Source organism: Ovis aries, chromosome 3 (assembly GCF_016772045.2).
Source record: "Ovis aries strain OAR_USU_Benz2616 breed Rambouillet chromosome 3, ARS-UI_Ramb_v3.0, whole genome shotgun sequence".
Lineage (NCBI taxonomy): Eukaryota > Metazoa > Chordata > Mammalia > Artiodactyla > Bovidae > Ovis > Ovis aries.
The window spans coordinates 38,234,760-38,253,224 of NC_056056.1; the positions used below are offsets into that span (position 1 = coordinate 38,234,760).

Genomic DNA, 18,465 nt, shown 5'->3' on the forward strand with positions numbered 1-18,465 from the left:
TTATGAGGGCTACTGCATTTCTTCTATGGGATTCTTGCCTACAGTAGTAGATATAATGGTCATCTGAATTAAATTTACCCATTCCCATCCATTTTAATTCACTGATTCCTAAAATGTCGTCAACACTCTTGCCATCTTCTGTTTGACCACATCCAATTTACCTTGATTCATGGACCTAAAATTTCAGGTTCCTATGCAATACTGTTCTTTACAGCATCAGACTTACTTCCATCACCAGTCACATCCACAACTGAGCATCATTTCTCCTTTGGCCCAGCTGCTTCATTCTTTCTGGAGCTATTAGTGATTGCCCTCCACTTTTCCCCAGTAGCACAGGGGACACTTTCTGAGCTCAGGGGCAACGGGGAGTGAGGGGGATGGAGCTCACCTTTCATTGTCTTATCTTTTTGCCTTTTTGTGCAGTTCGCGGGGTCCTCACAGCAAGAATACTGGAATGGTTTGCCATTCCCTCCTCCAGTGGAACACATTTTGTCAGAACTCTCCACTGTGACCCATTGGTCTTCGGTGGCCCTGCACAGCTTGGCTCTTAGCTTCATTGAGTTACGCAAGCCCCTTCACCATGGCAAGGCAGTGATTCATGAAGGTGGATGTAGTCACAGGTCCTTAAAATCACAAAACCAGCAAAATAAACTCTTTATAAAAAAGAAAATGGACGCTGCTTCACCAGAAACTTGATCGTGATTGTCTGAGACATAGAACAAAGGGTGAATTTTTCTTCCTTTCGCTTCTAGTCCCCTCACCAACTTCCTGTAAAGAGTGTAAGACACTTTAAATGTTATATATAAGGGCTAATGCTAATCCCTTTTAGAAATTTAAGCTAAGCTAATGTAGAAATTAGCATAGGCTTTTTATATGTTTTAGACTTCAGAAATTAATGTTGAATTGATTTATACTCTGCAGACGTCTCGTTAAACACTATGGTGCTTGTGGTTTAGGTGCACAGACGAACAGTTCCCTGCTACCTCCAGATGCAGTGAGCAGTAATCTAAGGAAAAGTGGCCTGAAAAAGCCTGTGGTTGCTTCTTCATTAAAAAGGCAGGGTAAGTGTCCCTTCCCCAGAATAGGGTAAAGAGGTGGAAAATTATCCTAAATAAGCCCAGAGCAATATAATCACGTGAAATGTTGCGTGTTGTCCCCCTAGAGAAACAATAGCAGGCACCGAGGCCAAGATCTGTGCTATCCCTCCCACTGCCTCAAACAGGCTCACAACCAAATTGTCTTTTAAATAACAAATGCAACAAAAATTACTGACATGCTTTAGCATCATGGATTTTGTAGAATATTTTATTTCTGTTGCTCATTACCCACATGTAGTTGGTATGGGTGGTTCAAAACTGAAGAAGAAACATATTTTACAGTTATACAATGATAAATAGTTGTTAAGAAACACAAAATCAGTGAAATTTGAAAACACTGAAAGGCAGTAACAGGAATATCATTCTGAATTTTTGAGACAGAATGACTTGATTTGAACATAACTTATAAATTTATATATATATATATATCACTTTTCTGTGCAGAAGAGTTAAGCCTGTATGTTTGGGGATCAACATCTTCTTAACTCTCATATAATTTGGCTGGTGATTAAAAATTAGACATCACCTCTATGCTTACACTCTGGTTTTGAAGACAAGACCAATAAATACATAAGTAGCAGATGGTGCATGTGTGTGTGCATGCTAAATTACTTCAGTCATGTCAGCAAATAGTACAAGACCAAATCTTAATTAACTAACTAGTTAAGAACTTACACATTCCAAGAACAAATGTTTGTAGAAGGTCAGGAAGTAAATAAATTAAAAGTATCACTTTGATATAAAGAAAAAAGAAAATACTTTTAATCCAGCTTATCATTAGGTGCTTTTACTTATGAGAATTTTAATTTTAAATGGATAGTAGTTTTGGCATCTTTATGTCTTTATAAAAGGGGATAAATGTCTTCATGTGTCGTGAAGAAGTAAGAAATAAGGAGAAGAAATAAGAAATAGAACGGTAGGTCAGTATATAGACATACTCATCAGGAATCTGGTCAATTAATGGCTCTAAATCAACCATTTTTCAGTTTGCAGTTTGATGTTGAAAGGCTGCAAACTTTCTGTGGTTAATAATCTTAAACCCATTAGTCTCCTAGAGCTTTCTATTTCTTTTTTTTTCTTTCTCTAGATGGATTTTTAAAAAGAAAATCCTGCAGTATTCCATTTCACTTAATTTACCTACTGTCATTGATTTTTGACTTGTTGCTCTTTTATATAGTATAAACTCCTTAGCTTTTTCATAGTTCAGTTAACTGTTAACTTAAATTCTGTAAGAAAAGATAAAAATTAATGAAGAGTTGTTTTTTTTTTTTCCCTAGCCTGTGGTCAGCTGTTAGATGAGGCACAAGTGACCTTATCCTTCCAAGACTGGCTGGCCAGTGTCACAGAACGCATCCATCAAACCATGCACTATCAGTTTGATGGTAAGTACTGGTCATCTAACTGCGCTGTTGCTGAAAGTCAGAGAAATTAAAGTGATTGTGTATAGCTCTACTCTGTCTTGAAAAAAAAGTAATTGGGCTTCAGTCTAGAGGGCACTGGACCACAAGATGGTAGAAATCTAAATGAAATAAAGGAATAATCACATAATTAAAATGCAGGACCAACAAAATTGAATTTAGTGATGGAAAAGAAAAACCACAGCAAATAATAAGTAAAAGTAGACAGCCTTGGTCTTAGGGTATGCGTGGGTGTGTATTTGATAAGGGAGATAACAAGCCTTACTTAGAAGGTCATTCTAAATCCTCAAACTTAATGGGAGGATTAAGCATGGGAGGAAAAAAGTTTGGAAAAAATCTAAACATGTGAGACGAAGATAGTTATATAAAATTACATGGATATGCTAAGGGCTTCCCTTAGATGGTAAAGATGGTAAAGAATCTGCCTGCAATGCAGGAGACCAGGGTTCGATCCCTGGATTGGGAAGATCCTCTAGAGGAGGGCATAGCAACCCACTCCAGTATTCTTGCCTGGAAAATTCTCATGGTCAGAGAAGCCTGTTGGGCTACAGTCCATGGGGTCGAAAAGAGTCAGACATGACTGAGCAACTAAGCACAGCACATAGCACAGATATGCTAAGGAAGATTGGAGAACACAAGCTGGACTCGGGTTGATCATGATAGCCTCCTAGAACCTCAGCAATTTCAGAAGTGGACCATCTACCAGGCCTGCCCATTGCCTGAAAAGCATCCTTGATGGATGGTTTTCAGGTTTTGTGCAGTGGTGAGCAGCTCACTCCTTTCTGAGGCAGTTCATAACATTGTTGGACAGTGAGAGCTGTGAGGAAGGTCGTCCTCATGCTAAAGGGAAATGTTTGCTAATAATACTTCCTGTTGGTTTTAGTCTGTGCTCCAGCCACATGGAGTAATTTTCTGTTCTGTTTTCAAGTAACAGTCCCTCCTACTGTCCTACTGCATATACCCACTAGCCTGCATGACAGGTCTTCTCTTTTCCATGTGATACATCTCAGGTCTTCAAACACTCCTCATGGCATTATTTATAAACCTCACAACATTTTATGTTCTTTGCTGAATATGTTGAAGTTTATGAATATCATTTTAAATACAAAACACCCCAAAGGGAATAGTAGCCCAACAGCAGACACTCAGTAGGAGGAGATGAGGTGAAGGATTAGAGCAGTTGTGGCTTCATGGTGAAGAAAGGAACAAGAATGGAGGTGTTGAAATACATGCTTAGTTTTATATACCTTGGTTCAGAATGAATAAAATTTATTCAGAAATAAAATTTTAGAAGTTACTTTTAGAAAAACAAAATAGACTAGGGAAGTTTAGGGATTTTCCTAGTGGTCTAGTGGCTAAGACTACACAGTCCCAGTGCAGGGGGGCCTGGGTTTGATCCCTGGTCAGGGAACTAGATCCCACATGTTGCAACTAAAGATTTTGCATGTTGCAAAGATAGAAGTTCATTAAAAAAAAAGAAAAAACTAGGGAAGGTTAAAAAGAGAGTCTGTTTTTCTTTTCTTTTAAAATTTCATTTATTTATATATTGTTTGAAATAATATAATAAATACCTACTAACCCACCTCCCAAAACATAAAATAGAACATTGACAATAATGTAAGCTGTGAACTATGGCCCTTTTTCATCCCATTCCTTATACCACCCTCTCTCACCATCTCTATTACCACCACCTTTGTCAAAGTCACCATCAGCTCCCTCCAGCACTGTGATTCTGTGTCTTTTACAAGGGTTTTTTAAAATTAATTTATAAACCTAAACCCTAGCATCCCATCAGCTGAGTTCTGGTGAGTTAGCACTTTTAGAATCGTAATGATCTTTGCATGTAGCCTGTAATCTAATTTCAAGATGAAAGACTTTAAAATTCCTTTCTTTAAATAAATTTATATTAAAAATTAAATAAATTTATATTGAAAAAGATTGGCTAGAAACCATAAAAAATAAAATAAAATAAAATTCCTTTCTTCAGCAACTTCTCTAAACTGCCTATATGGGAATTCCCTGGTGGTCCAGTGGTTAGGACTTCACATTTTCACTGCTGAGGGCGAAGGTTCAATCCCTGGTTGGGGAAGTAAGATCCTGTAAGTCATGCCACATGGCTAAAAATAAAATCAACTGTATATATATTAATATTCAAAAGTATGTTAGTCACTCAGTCATGTCCAACTTTTTGTGACCCTGTGGACTGTAGCCCAGCAGGCTCCTCTGTCCATGGAATTCTCCAGGTAAGAGTACTGAAGTGACAGCCATTCCCTCCTCCAGGGGATCTTCCCAACCCAGGGATTGAACCCAGGTCTCCCGAGTTGTAGGCAGATTCTTTACCATCTGAGCCACCAGGGAAGCCCCTATATTAATATTATAGTGGCTCAAAAGCAATGACAGTTTTGTTATTAACATTCCACATTCAATTAAGCAGGTAAAATCAATTGAAAGGATGTAAAATCTTAATATGAAATTCCAGAAAACCTTTTATTTTTCTTGGTTTGATCTTTATTTCAAAAAAGGTATCTAAACTGTTTTTAAGAACTGCTCTTTAAGTTGCATCCAGGGAGGTGGAAGTTACCTATTAATCCACTTGGTTCTGGATGTTTTTGCTCTGTTGGAGCTTGACCCTTGGGCAGAGTTAGTAAGAAAAACTCTGAATTTTTTCAACCTCTCCTCTGAACAGTCTTTCTGTTGACATTTTGTTAACCTAGTGTTTTGCAAGTTTTTTAAAGAAGTTTGTGAAGTATTTTCAGACAGTTTTCCTACCTTCAGATCAGAGAGAAGACTGATGCTTATTGGATAAAGTGTCCTAACTTTGCAGTCTCTGGCATTCATAGTTCTGGCCACCTGAGCATGAATGCAAGCAGCAAGTGCCTGGGAGAGTAAGCAGGAGTGAATCAAGTTTACCTTCTCATCTCAGCCTCAATGTTATCTCATTTCATGTCCTCTTTAAAGGGAAAAGTCTGTGCTGTGGTGGTGTTTACAAAATTGAGGACTAGAAAAGTTATTTTTGGTAGATGACAAGAATCCGTTATAATTGCAAGGGATCAGGAGGAGGGCAAGTGACAGTGCTAGGCTCATAAAGGTCCATCAAAGCTTGTTTTTGCCTCTCTATAAAGAAATCTCGGTAGTATTTTTAGTTATTACTGCTCATCAGTTCCATTTCCTCCACTTTTCCCTCCACACAAGAAAGCCCACGTGTATTTCTTTAAATGAGTTCTTCTTATTTCCTGTAGGCAAACCAGAGCCACTGGTTTTCCACATTCCTCAGTCCTTTTTTGATGCCCTGCAACAGAGAATATCCATTGGCAGCGCGAAGAAACGGCTTCCCAACTCTACCACAGGTACGAGATGTTTCTTTAGGAAAAGCCGTAGATGTCCGGACCTTACAGAATTATGTTTGGGAAAAACTGTGCAGGATTTTCAGGATTAGGTCTTCTAGTTACATGCTCAGAGCATGAAGCCTTAACCCATCAGCTCTTAGAATAATGATCATACACTTCAAAGGCCTCATGCTTATTCTAGTAAGAGTTGACGGAAAGATTCAGAAAGCACAACTTGATAAAAGAACCACCAATGAAGGGCAATGATGGTGCCCACCAAAAAACTGGGTATTTTCTAGATATGAGCCAGTTTCAACAAAAGCATTGCAAGCTCCAATTGTTATTTGGGCTGGCTTCTTGGAAGCATATTACAGTATGTGTCAAACACTAAAACTTGTTTTTCACGATTCCTGATTTTTGATGGAGGGAGATTTTCTTTTTGGAGTGATTCTCAGGGTTGGTACATTTTACCATTACAATATTCTGGTACTTATTTCTTGATTTTATATAATGTCTTTCTACTAGAGATCTCAAGATACTTATTAGGTAGTATAGGAAAATGAGGGAGGAAAAAGGAGGAAGAAAAGATTGCTCAAGGGCAAATAGCCCAAGAGTGTCTATAGCTGGAAATCAGAGCTATTTCTTCAGTAAATTGATATTTGATGATATAATAGGGACTGAAATTTAATTCTGGAGAATTCCATGCACAGAGCAGCCTGGCAGGCTACAGTCCACGGGATCACAGAATTGGACACGACTGAGCAACTAACACTTTCACTTTCACTTTAAATGGTACATACTGTGAATCACTCCATTTAGGGCCATAACAATCTCCCATCTTTACACCTTATGTCTCTAACGTTTGAGACAATGTTGATTCTTCCCGTTTACACTTGAGATCTAATATATTAATTTTAACCCATCCCTTAGATGTTTTTAGGCCCTTCAGTGGAACTCCTTTACAATCAGGAGGCAGGGTAACAGATTGACAACCACATGAGCGAAGTTTAAACTCCATGTAATTATTTTAAGGACTCTGATTTGACCTCTGATATATCTAAAGTTGTAAGAAGCTGTTTTATAATGGAGTCTTGTGTCTGTAGTTTTATGAAACAAAGGAAGAAGTTTCTTAAGATGCCCAAAATTAGTATCTCAAGGAAGCATCAGAGACTTCATATAGCAAAAATCCATATCATATGGTTCACCACATTTTGCCAAAACCCTGTTTATAGATTTGCTTCTAGAATTCCTTTTTTAGGGATTTCCCTGGTGGTCCAGTGATTAGGACTCAGTGCTTTCAGTGCCAGGGCCTGAGTTTGATCCCTGGTCAGGTAACTAAGAGCCTGCAAGCCATGCAGTACAGCCAAAAAAGAAAAAAATAGGATTTTTTTTAATTTTTGGCTGTGCTGGCTCTTCCTTGCTGTTTGTGGGCTTTTCTCTAGTTGTACAGAGTGGGGTCTACTCTCTAGTTACATTGTACAGGCTTCTCACAGCAGTGGCTTCCCTTGTTGCTGACCATGGGCTCTAGAGTGCTCGGGCTCCAGTAGTTGCAGCTCCCAGGCTCTAGAGCATACGCTCAGTAGTTGTGGCACACGGGCTTAGTTGCTCCAGAGCATGTGGGATCTTCTGGGACCAGGGCTTGAACCCATGTCTTCTGCATTAGCAGGCAGATTCTTTACCACTGAGCCGCCACCAGGAAAGCCCAGGATTTCTGTTTTAGAGGGCAAGATTCTATAAGGCATGAATATCACTTCATTGAACACTCTAGAAACTAAAATGACAAATTCAGTGAAAGAGCACAGGTAATGCTATTATTTTTCAGTAGTCTAATTTTGTCCACTTTTTTTACCTTAAAGCTTTTGTTCGCAAAGATGCCTTGCCACTGGGAACCTTTTCCAAGTATACCTGGCATATCACGAATATCCTGCAGGTTAAACAAATCTTAGATACCCCGGAGGTAAGAGCTGATTTCTACAACACTGGGAGGGCAGAGTGGGGAAGAGAAAGAAGCAAGTGCAGGAAGTACCAGCTCGTTGAGTTGAGGACACTACAGAGAATTCCTTTTGTTCATCCTAAGAGATTATTTAGGAACATTCGTGACTTTATGGTTCCAACTCTGATTTTAATAGGTATTCACTGCAACTTGAGGTTGTATTCTTTTTTAAATTGGAGCATCCTGTTTTCTTTGCCTTTGGGATGAGAAAACAAGGATGCTTTTTCTTGTAAATTAAATAATGCTCCCCTACTATCTGTGGTGAGCCCTAGATTACTGGCAGGCACCTGGGAAGTATATGTATAATTTGAGATGATATGCTACTTGTGAAATCAGTAGGTCCAGCACAATTTAGTGTCCCTCTCCAAACTGCAATTGAGTTCTCATTAGAGAAATGATTCTTAGTTTGTGTTCCTTTTTACAGGGACAGTATTAGACAATTTTAAACATTTTTTTCAACCAGATCCTAAAAACTTGAGGATTTTCCCTTTCTATGATAATGAAATATTGTGGAAAACTCAACATCATGTGATTTCATACATTAAGATTAGCTTGATTGCAAGGCATTATTATGTTCAGAAAAATAATAAATTGCTATCTGTAGAACTTACCTGTGAACACTAGGGAAGACTTATGTTAGCCCTAAAGACAATGGAGGATTCTTTAAATGCAGGATGTCACAGAAAGAAACACATAATGTGCAGGGAGGCACCGAAACAACCCAGAGTAAAGTCACGTTGCTGAGCTTCTGTCTGTTGCACATCACTTACCTATGTCACCCCATTCCAGCTCACAGCCATGACTTGGTATGGACTGTGTTTTGCAGATGAGAAACAGGCTGTGGGAAGCTCAGCCTGGTGTTTAGTGGCAAAGATAAAACTCAGTTCAGGCTTTGTCTGACTCAGTGCCAAGGATGGTGGAAGCACACAAGACATGAGCTATAGGTGTTGTCAGTAGAGTTTTTAGGAGAAGACTGCTGCCAGCAGAGCAGTGAGGAAGGAGTAAAATGACTTTAGAGCAGATCTGTGCCGGTAGCAGTTATGTAGCCATGAAGGTATTAGGGGTTCAGTTCACTAGGGTTTGGCAGGAGTTCAAATTAAAGTTCTAGAAAAAAAGGGAAAGCCATGAACAATATATGGGAGAAAAGGCAGAATTGTTGAAAAAATTTACTTGAAAATACAAGGAAAAGTTTTGAGTGCACTTGAAAGCATGAATAAAACCTACTGTCATCCAGTGTTTGTCTACTTGTGAAGGTTTTCCTTTCTCACCTTTCTTGGTATTATCTCCATATCCAGATGCCTTTGGAAATCACTCGGAGTTTTATCCAGAACCGAGATGGGACCTATGAGCTGTTTAAATGTCCTAAAGTGGAAGTAGAGAGCATAGCAGAAACCTACGGTCGTATAGAAAAGCAACCAGTGCTGCGACCCTTGGAACTAAAAACTTTTCTCAAAGTTGGTAAGTAAGTTGGTGGTTTCAATAGCACACCTTCCTCTGAAGGTCGCCTGTGTGTACTATGCTGTCCTGGACTTTGGGTCTTGACCTTAAGCAAAAAAGACACATTCATACATTTTATAAAGGCAGTCATGGGATAAGGTGTTTTGTTTCATTTGAGCCACTACTTTTAAAATAAAATTAGGGACTTCCCTGGTGGTACAGGGGTTAAGAATCTGCCTTCTAATGCAGCAGACATGGGTTCAATCCCTGGTCTAGAAACTCAGATCCCACATGTTATGGGGCAACCTACATGCTCCAGAGCCTGCCTATTACAAAGAAGAGCCTGTATGTTGCAACTAAGACCCAATGCAGCCAAATAAATAAATGTTTAAAAAATAATAATAAATAAAATAAAATAAAATTAGAGAAGTAATACCTATTCATTATATAGAAATCATAGATTTCACTATAGAGCATAAAGAAAAATAAAAACCACCGATAATCCCACCCACCATGCTTCCCAAGTGGCACTAGTGGTAAAGAACGTGCCTGCCAATGCAGGAGACATAAGAGAGAAGACGGGAAGATCTCCTGGAGGAGGAAATGCCAACCCACTCCAGTATTCTTGTCTGGAAAATCCTGTGGGCAGAGGAGCCTGGCAGGCTGCAGGAAAAGCCCACCAGGGTCCTCTGTCCATGGGGTCATAAAGAGTTAGACATGACTGAAGTGACTTAGCACACAGCACGATCCCACCCACCATAGATGACATCACCATTAAGATTTTGGTGTACACTCTTTTTTTTTTTTCTATGCATAGAAAGAGTTTCTGAAACATGGTATCATATCTAAATAGCTTTTTCCGCTTAAAAGTATGTCATGAACAACTTTCCATGTCTGTCTTCAACATTATTTTAGACTTTTTTATTATTATAAAACATATATAATATAAAACTTAACATTTTAACCATTTTTAAGCATAAAATTTTTCTGCCATAAAGTGCTTTGGCATTGTTATGCAACCATCACTACCATTCATCCCCAAAAGTTTTTCCTCTTCCTCAACTGAAACTGTCCCCATTAAATACTAATCTGCATTCCTGCCTCCCCCAACCCTAGTTACCATTCCGCTTTCTGTCTGTATGAATTTGACTACTTTAATTAGAATCATACAATTTTTGCCCTTTTGTTACTGGTTTATTTCATGTACCATAATGACGTCAATGTTCATCCACGTTGTAGCATGTGTCAAATTTTCTTTCTAAGGCTGAGAAATGTTTCATTATGTGTATAGCCTACACTTTGTGTATCCATTCATCTGTCTGGATACTTGGATTGCTTGATCTTTTGGCTGTTGTGAAAATGACAGTTTTAAACAGCGGCATAAAATTCATTCGTTGAGTTATCTCACTCTCACCAACCCTGAGTTTAACTTATATCAAACTCTTTGCTGTTATAAACAATGCTTCCTTTTATATTTAACTTCCTTTTAGAAAAACCTTTTATGGCCTTAATTATTTCCCAACTTATTTAGGATATTTTGGGGGATAAATTCTTAAAAGTTAAATTGGAGGACTTCCCCGGTGACACAGTGGAAAAGAACCCGCCTGCCAATCAAACCTGACACAGGTTCGATTCCTGGTCTGGGAAGATTCCACATGCCTCGGAGCAACTAAGACTGGACTGGGTGCCACAACTACTGAGGCCGCACTCCAGAGCCTGAGCTGTGCAACAGGAGAAGCCACAACAATGAGAAGCCCGAGCACCACAACCAGAGAGTGGCCCCCAGTCACCACAACTAGAGAAAGCCCTGGCACAGCAACAAAGATCCAGCGCAACTAGAAATAAATAAAAGTATTTAAAACAAGAAAAGTGAAATTGGAGAGTCAACGTTTATTTACATTTTTAGGACTTTTGATTTTTTTTGTCACACTGCTCTCCAGAAAGATGGTGCTAATTCTACAGTTTACTCCTGCTAACCATGTATGAAAGAGTTTCTCTTTTTTAATCTTTGTTGATCTGATAGGCAAAAAATATCCTATCATTCTTTTAATTTACATTACCCTCAAATATTAATGAGAGTAAGTTTTTCAATTAGTCATTTGTATTTGATGAATTGCTTTTGCTTCGTCTATTTTTTTTAACTGAGGTATTTTAATAGTAATGACACCTGCAACAAAATGCACTTAATGAGCTCTGTGCTGGCTGTTATTTTAAGTGCTTTACACAGATTAATTCATTTAATGCTCATCGGCCTACTCAGGGGTAGATACTGTGATCCCCATTTACAGATGGATAAACCAAGGTGAAGATAGGTACAGTTACCTGCCCAGAGTTACACAGCTGGTGAAGTGGTAGAGCTGATCTTCAACCCCAGGCAGTCAGAGCCTTCACCCCTGGCCATCCAGTACTCAGTCACCTGTCTTTCCACTAACTGGGCTATAGGCACTTTCAGGGCAGTGAACTATGTCATGGAGAAATTTAGAATTTGTAATTATTTTGTCAAACTGCTGTGAAATATATTTTTGGCTGCTCTTGTGAGTAAGATGTTTATCATGTGTCTAACTTGTTACTGCCAGTGTATGGGAAGCTCTTGATTTTGGTATGCATGCACGCTAAGTCACTTCAGTCGTGTCTGACTCTTTGCAACCCCAGAGACTGTGTAACCTGCCAGGCTCCTCTGTCCATGGGATTCTCCAGGCAAGAATACTGGAGTGGGTTGCCATGCCCTTCTACAGATTTTGGTATAATTACTATCAAATTGCTGTCCTTAATGAGTTCCTATTAGTGATGATAGTTGTTTACCCAGTTGGTTTCTGGGAAATTAATTATATCACTTGAAAAATGATGACAAATTTGTTTCCTATCAAATGTTTCTACCATTGTCTTTATCTTGTTAAATTACCTACAACTTCAAGAGCAACAATGAATAATAGTAAAGCTAGCAGCTGGGATTTTCATTTTATTATAGTAAAATTGTTGTTTTTACTATAGTAAAACTCCCCCAGCATAGCATTTTCCAACTGTCTTGAAGAAGAGATAGTGATAAATATTCTCTGAAAAAAGTGTTCCATGATCTGATAAGTTTGAAAAATGCTATATACTGTATTTCTTTGATTTGAAGACCCTTGAATGTAAGATGTTCAGTCAACTTTGTAATAACTTTTTTAGTTGGAAAAGAAATGTTGCCACATGAAAACTTCCCTAGTTCTAAGATACACTGAGATCTCAGAAAACGTTACAGTTGGAGTAGGGAGGCAGTGGTGAGTAGTGTCTTACAATATAATGTATCTCTCTTAGTAACTCATCCTATAAATTTGCATATTAAAAAGATCTTGAAATAAAGATTTGTATTGAACTTTATGTAACTTAAATTTTCCCCAATTTATTTGACCAGTGGACTCTTTTCAGGGGAATGCCATTAGTATTTCATATAGAATACATTTCTGGAAAAAGCTACTCCTTGGAAGAAAAGTTATAACCCACCTAGATAGCCTATTCAAAAGCAGAGACATTACTTTGCTGACTAAGGTCCGTCTAGTCAAGGCTATGGTTTTTCCTGTGGTCATGTATGGATGTGAGAGTTGGACTGTGAAGAAGGCTGAGTGCCGAACAATTGATGCTTTTGAACTGTGGTGTTGGAGAAGACTCTTGAGACTCCCTTGGACTGCAGGGAGATCCAACCAGTCCATTCTGAAGGAGATCAGCCCTGGGATTTCTTTGGAAGGAGTGATGCTAAAGCTGAAACTCCAGTACTTTGGCCACCTCATGCGAAGAGTTGACTCATTGGAAAAGACTCTGATGCTGGGAGGGATTGGGGGCAGGAGGAGAAGGGGACGACCGAGGATGAGATGGCTGGATGGCATCACTGACTCGATGGACATGAGTCTGAGTGAACTCCAGGAGTTACTGATGGACAGGGAGGCCTGGCGTGCTGCGATTCATGGGGTCACAAAGAGTCGGACACGACTAAGCGACTGAACTGAACTGAACTGATTAATAATTTCAGATGAAATTTTTTATTTCATAGCATATCATATTCTTAAAGTTATTTTTATTCAGAGCTATAATTTTTAATATAGTTTTTTTTAATATTTCTATTTATTCATTTATTTTTTGGCCTTGCCACACAGCTTGCAGGAGTTCACCAACCAGGAATTGAACCTGGGCCATAGCAGTGAAAGTGCTGAATCCTAACCACTAGACCACCAGGCAGCTCCCTAGAATTGAATTTTTTTTAATATCTTTTTACCATCTTTTGAGAAACCTCTAAAGACCCAAGTGCAATGAAATTTAAGTACAGTTGATGTCCAATATGAATTTTAGGAATCAATTTCTAATACTGAAATAATCTTACATTTCTGGAATAAATCCTATGTGGTCTTTTTTCTTTTAATATATATGTAGATTCTAATTGCTAATACTTTACTTAGGATTTTTTATTATCTATTCATAAGTATTCAGTTCAGTTTAGTCGCTCAGTCATTTCTGACTCTTTGCGACCCCATGAATCACAGCACACCAGGCCTCCCTGTCCACCACCGACTCCCGGAGTCCACCCAAACCCATGTCCATTGAGTCAGTGATGCCATCCAACCGTCTCATCCTCTGTTGTCCCCTTCTCCTCTTGCCTTCAATCTTTCCCAGCATCAGGGTCTTTTCAAATGAGTCAGCTCTTCGCATCAGGTGGCCAAAGTATTGGAGTTTCAGCTTCAACATCAGTCCTTCCAATGAACACCCAGGACTGATCTCCTTTAGGATGGACTGGTTGGATCTCTTTGCAGTCCAAGGGACTCTCAAGAGTCTTCTCCAACACCACAGTTCAAAAGCATCAATTCTGCGCTCAGCCTTCTTTATAGTCCAACTCTCACATCCATACATGACCACTGGAAAACCATAGCCTTGACTAGATGGACCTTTGTTGGCAAAGTAATGTCTCTGCTTTTTAATATGCTGTCTAGGTTGGTCATAACTTTCCTTCCAAGGAGTAAGCATCTTTTAATTTCATGGCTGCAATCACCATCTGCAGTGATTTTGGAGCCCAGAAAAATAAATTCAGCCACTGTTTCCCCGTCTATTTCCCATGAAGTGATGGGACCAGATGCCATAATCTTAGTTTTCTGAATGTTGAGCTTTAAGCCAACATTTTCACTCTCCTCTTTCACTTTCATCAAGAGGGTTATTAATTGCCTACAATTTCTTTTTTGGAGGCTATCTTTTTTGGGTCTTGGTAATAGTTATATAGAAAATGATTTGTATGTTTTGAACTATTTTCCACTTTTGTCTGTTAAACTTTCCAAACTCTTTAAAAACTTTTTCTAACATTTTCTTGGAACTTTTTAATTTTTATACCTTTTGGAATTATCAGTTAATTTTTAAAATTCATGTTTGATAATAGGAACATTTAAGGTTATTATTAATATCTAGATAGTCTATAATCATAGTTTACTTTCTGTGTTCCCAGTACTTTGTATTTAAATTTTCTATTTGGTTGAGGCTTTTGATTTCTATATTCTTAAGTCTCCATTCCTACTTTTATTACTTTGAGTTCCGAAGATGTACCTTTTCAAATTTTTAAAGGAATTTAAAAATATTTTCTCACTAACCTAATGTACGATATGAATTTGTGCTAGCAAATGTGTTATTATTTATCCAATATAAAATTTTGTATAGCTTTAAGATTTATAAAACTTAGAGTTGTAATACAATTTCCTACTACAGTTTTGTTTCTCTAAATGCCTTCTGAGATTGCAAAAGCCTTTAAGTATTGCAATGCAATGTTTTTCGGTACATTAGAGTTATTGACAGATGTCAATGTAAATATATTATCTTAGTCCATTTGGACTGCTATAACAGAATACTGTAAATACTGTAAATACTGGGTGACTTAGACAACAGAGATTTCTTTCTCACAGTTATGCAGGGTGGGAAGTCCAAGATTCCTACAGATTTCGATGTCTGATGAGGGCCTGCATCCTGGTTCAAAGATAGCCATCAGCAGCCTTCTCTCTGTGTCCTCACATTTCAGAAAGGGCATTTCTGGGGTCTTAAGTAAGGGCATTCATCTCACTCATCAGGGCTCTTCCCTCATGACCTAATCACCTCCCAAAGGCCCCACCTCCAAGTACTGTCACCCTGGGGATTAGGTTTTCAATTTATGAATTTGGGAAGGATACAATAATATTAGGCAGAAATTTTAGAGAATATAGATTCAGACTATAGCAACAGTTCATCAGTTTAAAAATAACATTTGCCCTTAATTTGTCTTTATTCAGTATTACAACAGTGACACCAGCTTTTGTTTTACATTTTTCTGATGATTGCCATCCTTTTAACTTTTTTGTGACACTTTGTTCTTGTTGAATCTATCAGTATTATATTATTTTTATTTTTTCTGATTTTAATATATCCCCTTTACTATAATTAATATAGTTGTTCTGCTGTCTTCTTGGTTTTTTATTATTATTATTATTTTGGGCTGTGCTGGGTCTTCTTTGTGGTGCAGGCTTTTCTCTAGTTGCAGCAAGCAGGGGCTACTCTCCAGTTGCCCTGTGCAGACTTCTCATAGCAATGGCTTCTCTTGTTGCAGAACATGGGCACTAGAGTGCACAGGCATCAGTAGCTGCGGCTCCCTGGCTTAGAGCACAGGCTCAATAGTTATGGCTCATGGGCTCTGTTGGTCCTCAGCACGTGGGATCTCCCCAGATCAGGGACTGAACCTGTGTTTCCAGCATTGACAGGCAGAATCTTTATACCATTGAGCCACCAGGAAAGCCCCCTGTCTTTTTGTTTTTTTCTGTTTTTTGCTAAATGGACTATGTTTTCTATGTTTATTGTCTCCGTGTTTTAGAGGTGATACCATATGCTTATTTTTAATTCTGCTAGTACTTTATATTTATTCAAGAGCATTCTTTAACCTGAGTTTTTCACATTTAAACCTTTAATATTCTGGACTTTCTCTTCATGTAAGTTATGAAGTAAGATTCTGTCATCTTTTAGTTTCTTCCAGATAATTATGTAGTTGATGCACCCCATTTGTTATAAGAAACACTTACTTATATTTCTTACACTAATTGAAAATACCATTTTGGCCTTATCTTAAATTCTTCTTTTTGTATCCATTTTGGATCTTTCTGTTTTGTTCTTTTCGTCTGTCAAGATATATGCCAGTACAACACTCTTGTGGTTATTATGGATTTGTAATATATTTTAGAACCATTTGGATTTTAATTCTGTTTCTTTCTGGTTTCCTTGAAACTTGACCTTTTCTTGCTAGTCTGCCTTTTCATCTCATCCAGCTGTCTTTTCCTCTTAGCCTGGCCTCTCCTTATGATTCCTTTGGCCCTATTTTCCTAAAGGCTGGGTCTTACTTTATTGGAGAATACCAGACAGTTCCCTGAAATTTTGTTTTGGATAGATAGAGCAGTAATCACTTTTCCCTTGTCTTGATTCTTCTTGTTGCCCGCCCCCCACCTTTTTTCCTTCTCATATAGTTTTTTTTTTTTTACTTCTTTTTCCTTTTAAAATTTGTGAAAATTTATTTCAAAATTGTACTAATCAATTCTTTTTTTTTTCTTTTTTATCTTCAGGCAACACTTCCCCAGATCAAAAGGAGCCAACACCTTTCATCATCGAGTGGATCCCAGATATTCTTCCCCAATCCAAGATTGGTGAGCTTCGAATCAAGTTTGAGTATGGGCACCACCGCAATGGGCACGTAGCAGAGTACCAAGACCAGCGGCCCCCCTTGGATCAGCCCTTGGAACTGGCCCCTCTGACCACCATCACTTTCCCTTGAAGCAAAACAAGAGTCTTTTGCTGCTAAATTTGCACATCCCCACCCTTTGACAACTTTAAATACTAGTTAGACACTTAGATGGCTCTGTTCCTTAGTGAACTACTCTTAGCTAAGATGCAGTTTCTCAGTGCATTCAAGTGAATTCTTTTGAAGAAAAACTCTTCTTGTAAATAGCCCTTTTGGTGCTGCTGTGTATAGTCTTCATTTAACTTGGATGATATTCCTGGGTAGTTTTTAAAGAAACAGAAAACCAGCTCACTTACCTTCCTGAAGGACTCACCTTTAGAGTTTGTTTCAACCTTTTTCTAATGCTCTAAGAAGTCAGCAGCACTCCACCTTATACTAACATGTTGAAAAATTAATAATACCTTGGTTAAGGCAAAATGTTGAAGATCATCCTGACAGAGTTCCAATCATATCCTTTTATTTTCTTCTCAAATAAAGCACAGTGTCACTAGTTTTTATAAATTATATCTTGTGTTGGCCTAATTATAAAAGTATAAACCTTTTGGGAGATTTAGGTGATAGTGAACTTGGAAAAAGAGATTCAGGTGTCAAGGCAATATTGATTGACATTTCAAACTAACGCTTGTAATTGCTCGTTCACTTTTCCCTCTTTACTCTCCAAAAAGCTTAACAGGTGGTAAAATTCAGTTTATATTTTTTAATTCATTGATCACAGAATGGAGATACTGAAAGTCACAGAATAGAAGCCTGCCTTTAAGGAGAAAAGAAGAGAATGGAACATTTCCTATTTGCCTGTTACATCCCAGGCATTTTCATTTATAATCTCACTTAATCTTTTTTCTCATTTAGTCCTCATCATTATTTGAATTTAGCCACCACTCCTTCTTTTATAAAGTTAAACAGTCTCTCTGAGATTAAGTATTTTACTGGAAATAGCATTAAAAATGTTTCATTTTATTCCAAAGTGCATGTTCTTTCCACTTTATCATATTGCTTTATAATTTAAATTATTAATAATTCATTATCTTTGGAAGACAAGAAAAGTGTATAGGTAGGCATTTTTGATCACACATAACAAAAAGCCAACTCTAACCAGCTCAGGCAAAAACAGGAATGAATGACTGGTTCATGGACACTAAAATAGGGCTGGACAACTATCCTTGGGTGGAGCAGGGGTGTGGTTAGGCCTCAGAACCCCTGCAGCCAGGGTCCATCTGACCCATCTCTACCTCTCTTGAGGCTTCATTACCATCAACGCAATGCAGCTCCTTCTGGTAGGATATCTGATTCCTAACACATCCTGGACAGCAAAGAGATCAAATCATTCAACCCTAAAGGAAATCAGTCCTGAATACTCATTGGGAGTACTGATGCTGAAGCTGGAGCTCCAATACTTTGGCCCCCTGATGTGAAGAGCCAACTCACTGGAAAA

The 18,465-nt window shown here is 38.2% G+C and overlaps 1 protein-coding gene across 4 annotated transcripts in view; it reads left to right on the forward strand.

Annotated features, from left to right (window-relative positions):
* C3H2orf42 (chromosome 3 C2orf42 homolog) overlaps window positions 1–17,537 on the forward strand; it is a 35,857-nt gene extending 18,320 nt beyond the window's left edge. For all 4 annotated transcript variants that reach the window (XM_012167419.3, XM_042248058.1, XM_042248057.1 and 1 more), the window contains 6 exons: window positions 957–1,061; window positions 2,375–2,479; window positions 5,755–5,862; window positions 7,698–7,798; window positions 9,130–9,292; window positions 16,858–17,537. In XM_012167419.3, coding sequence (XP_012022809.1) covers window positions 957–1,061; window positions 2,375–2,479; window positions 5,755–5,862; window positions 7,698–7,798; window positions 9,130–9,292; window positions 16,858–17,066 — 791 coding nt within the window. In that variant the 3' untranslated portion in view covers window positions 17,067–17,537. The remainder of the gene's footprint in view (window positions 1–956; window positions 1,062–2,374; window positions 2,480–5,754; window positions 5,863–7,697; window positions 7,799–9,129; window positions 9,293–16,857) is intronic.
* The last annotated feature ends 928 nt before the right edge of the window (window positions 17,538–18,465 follow it).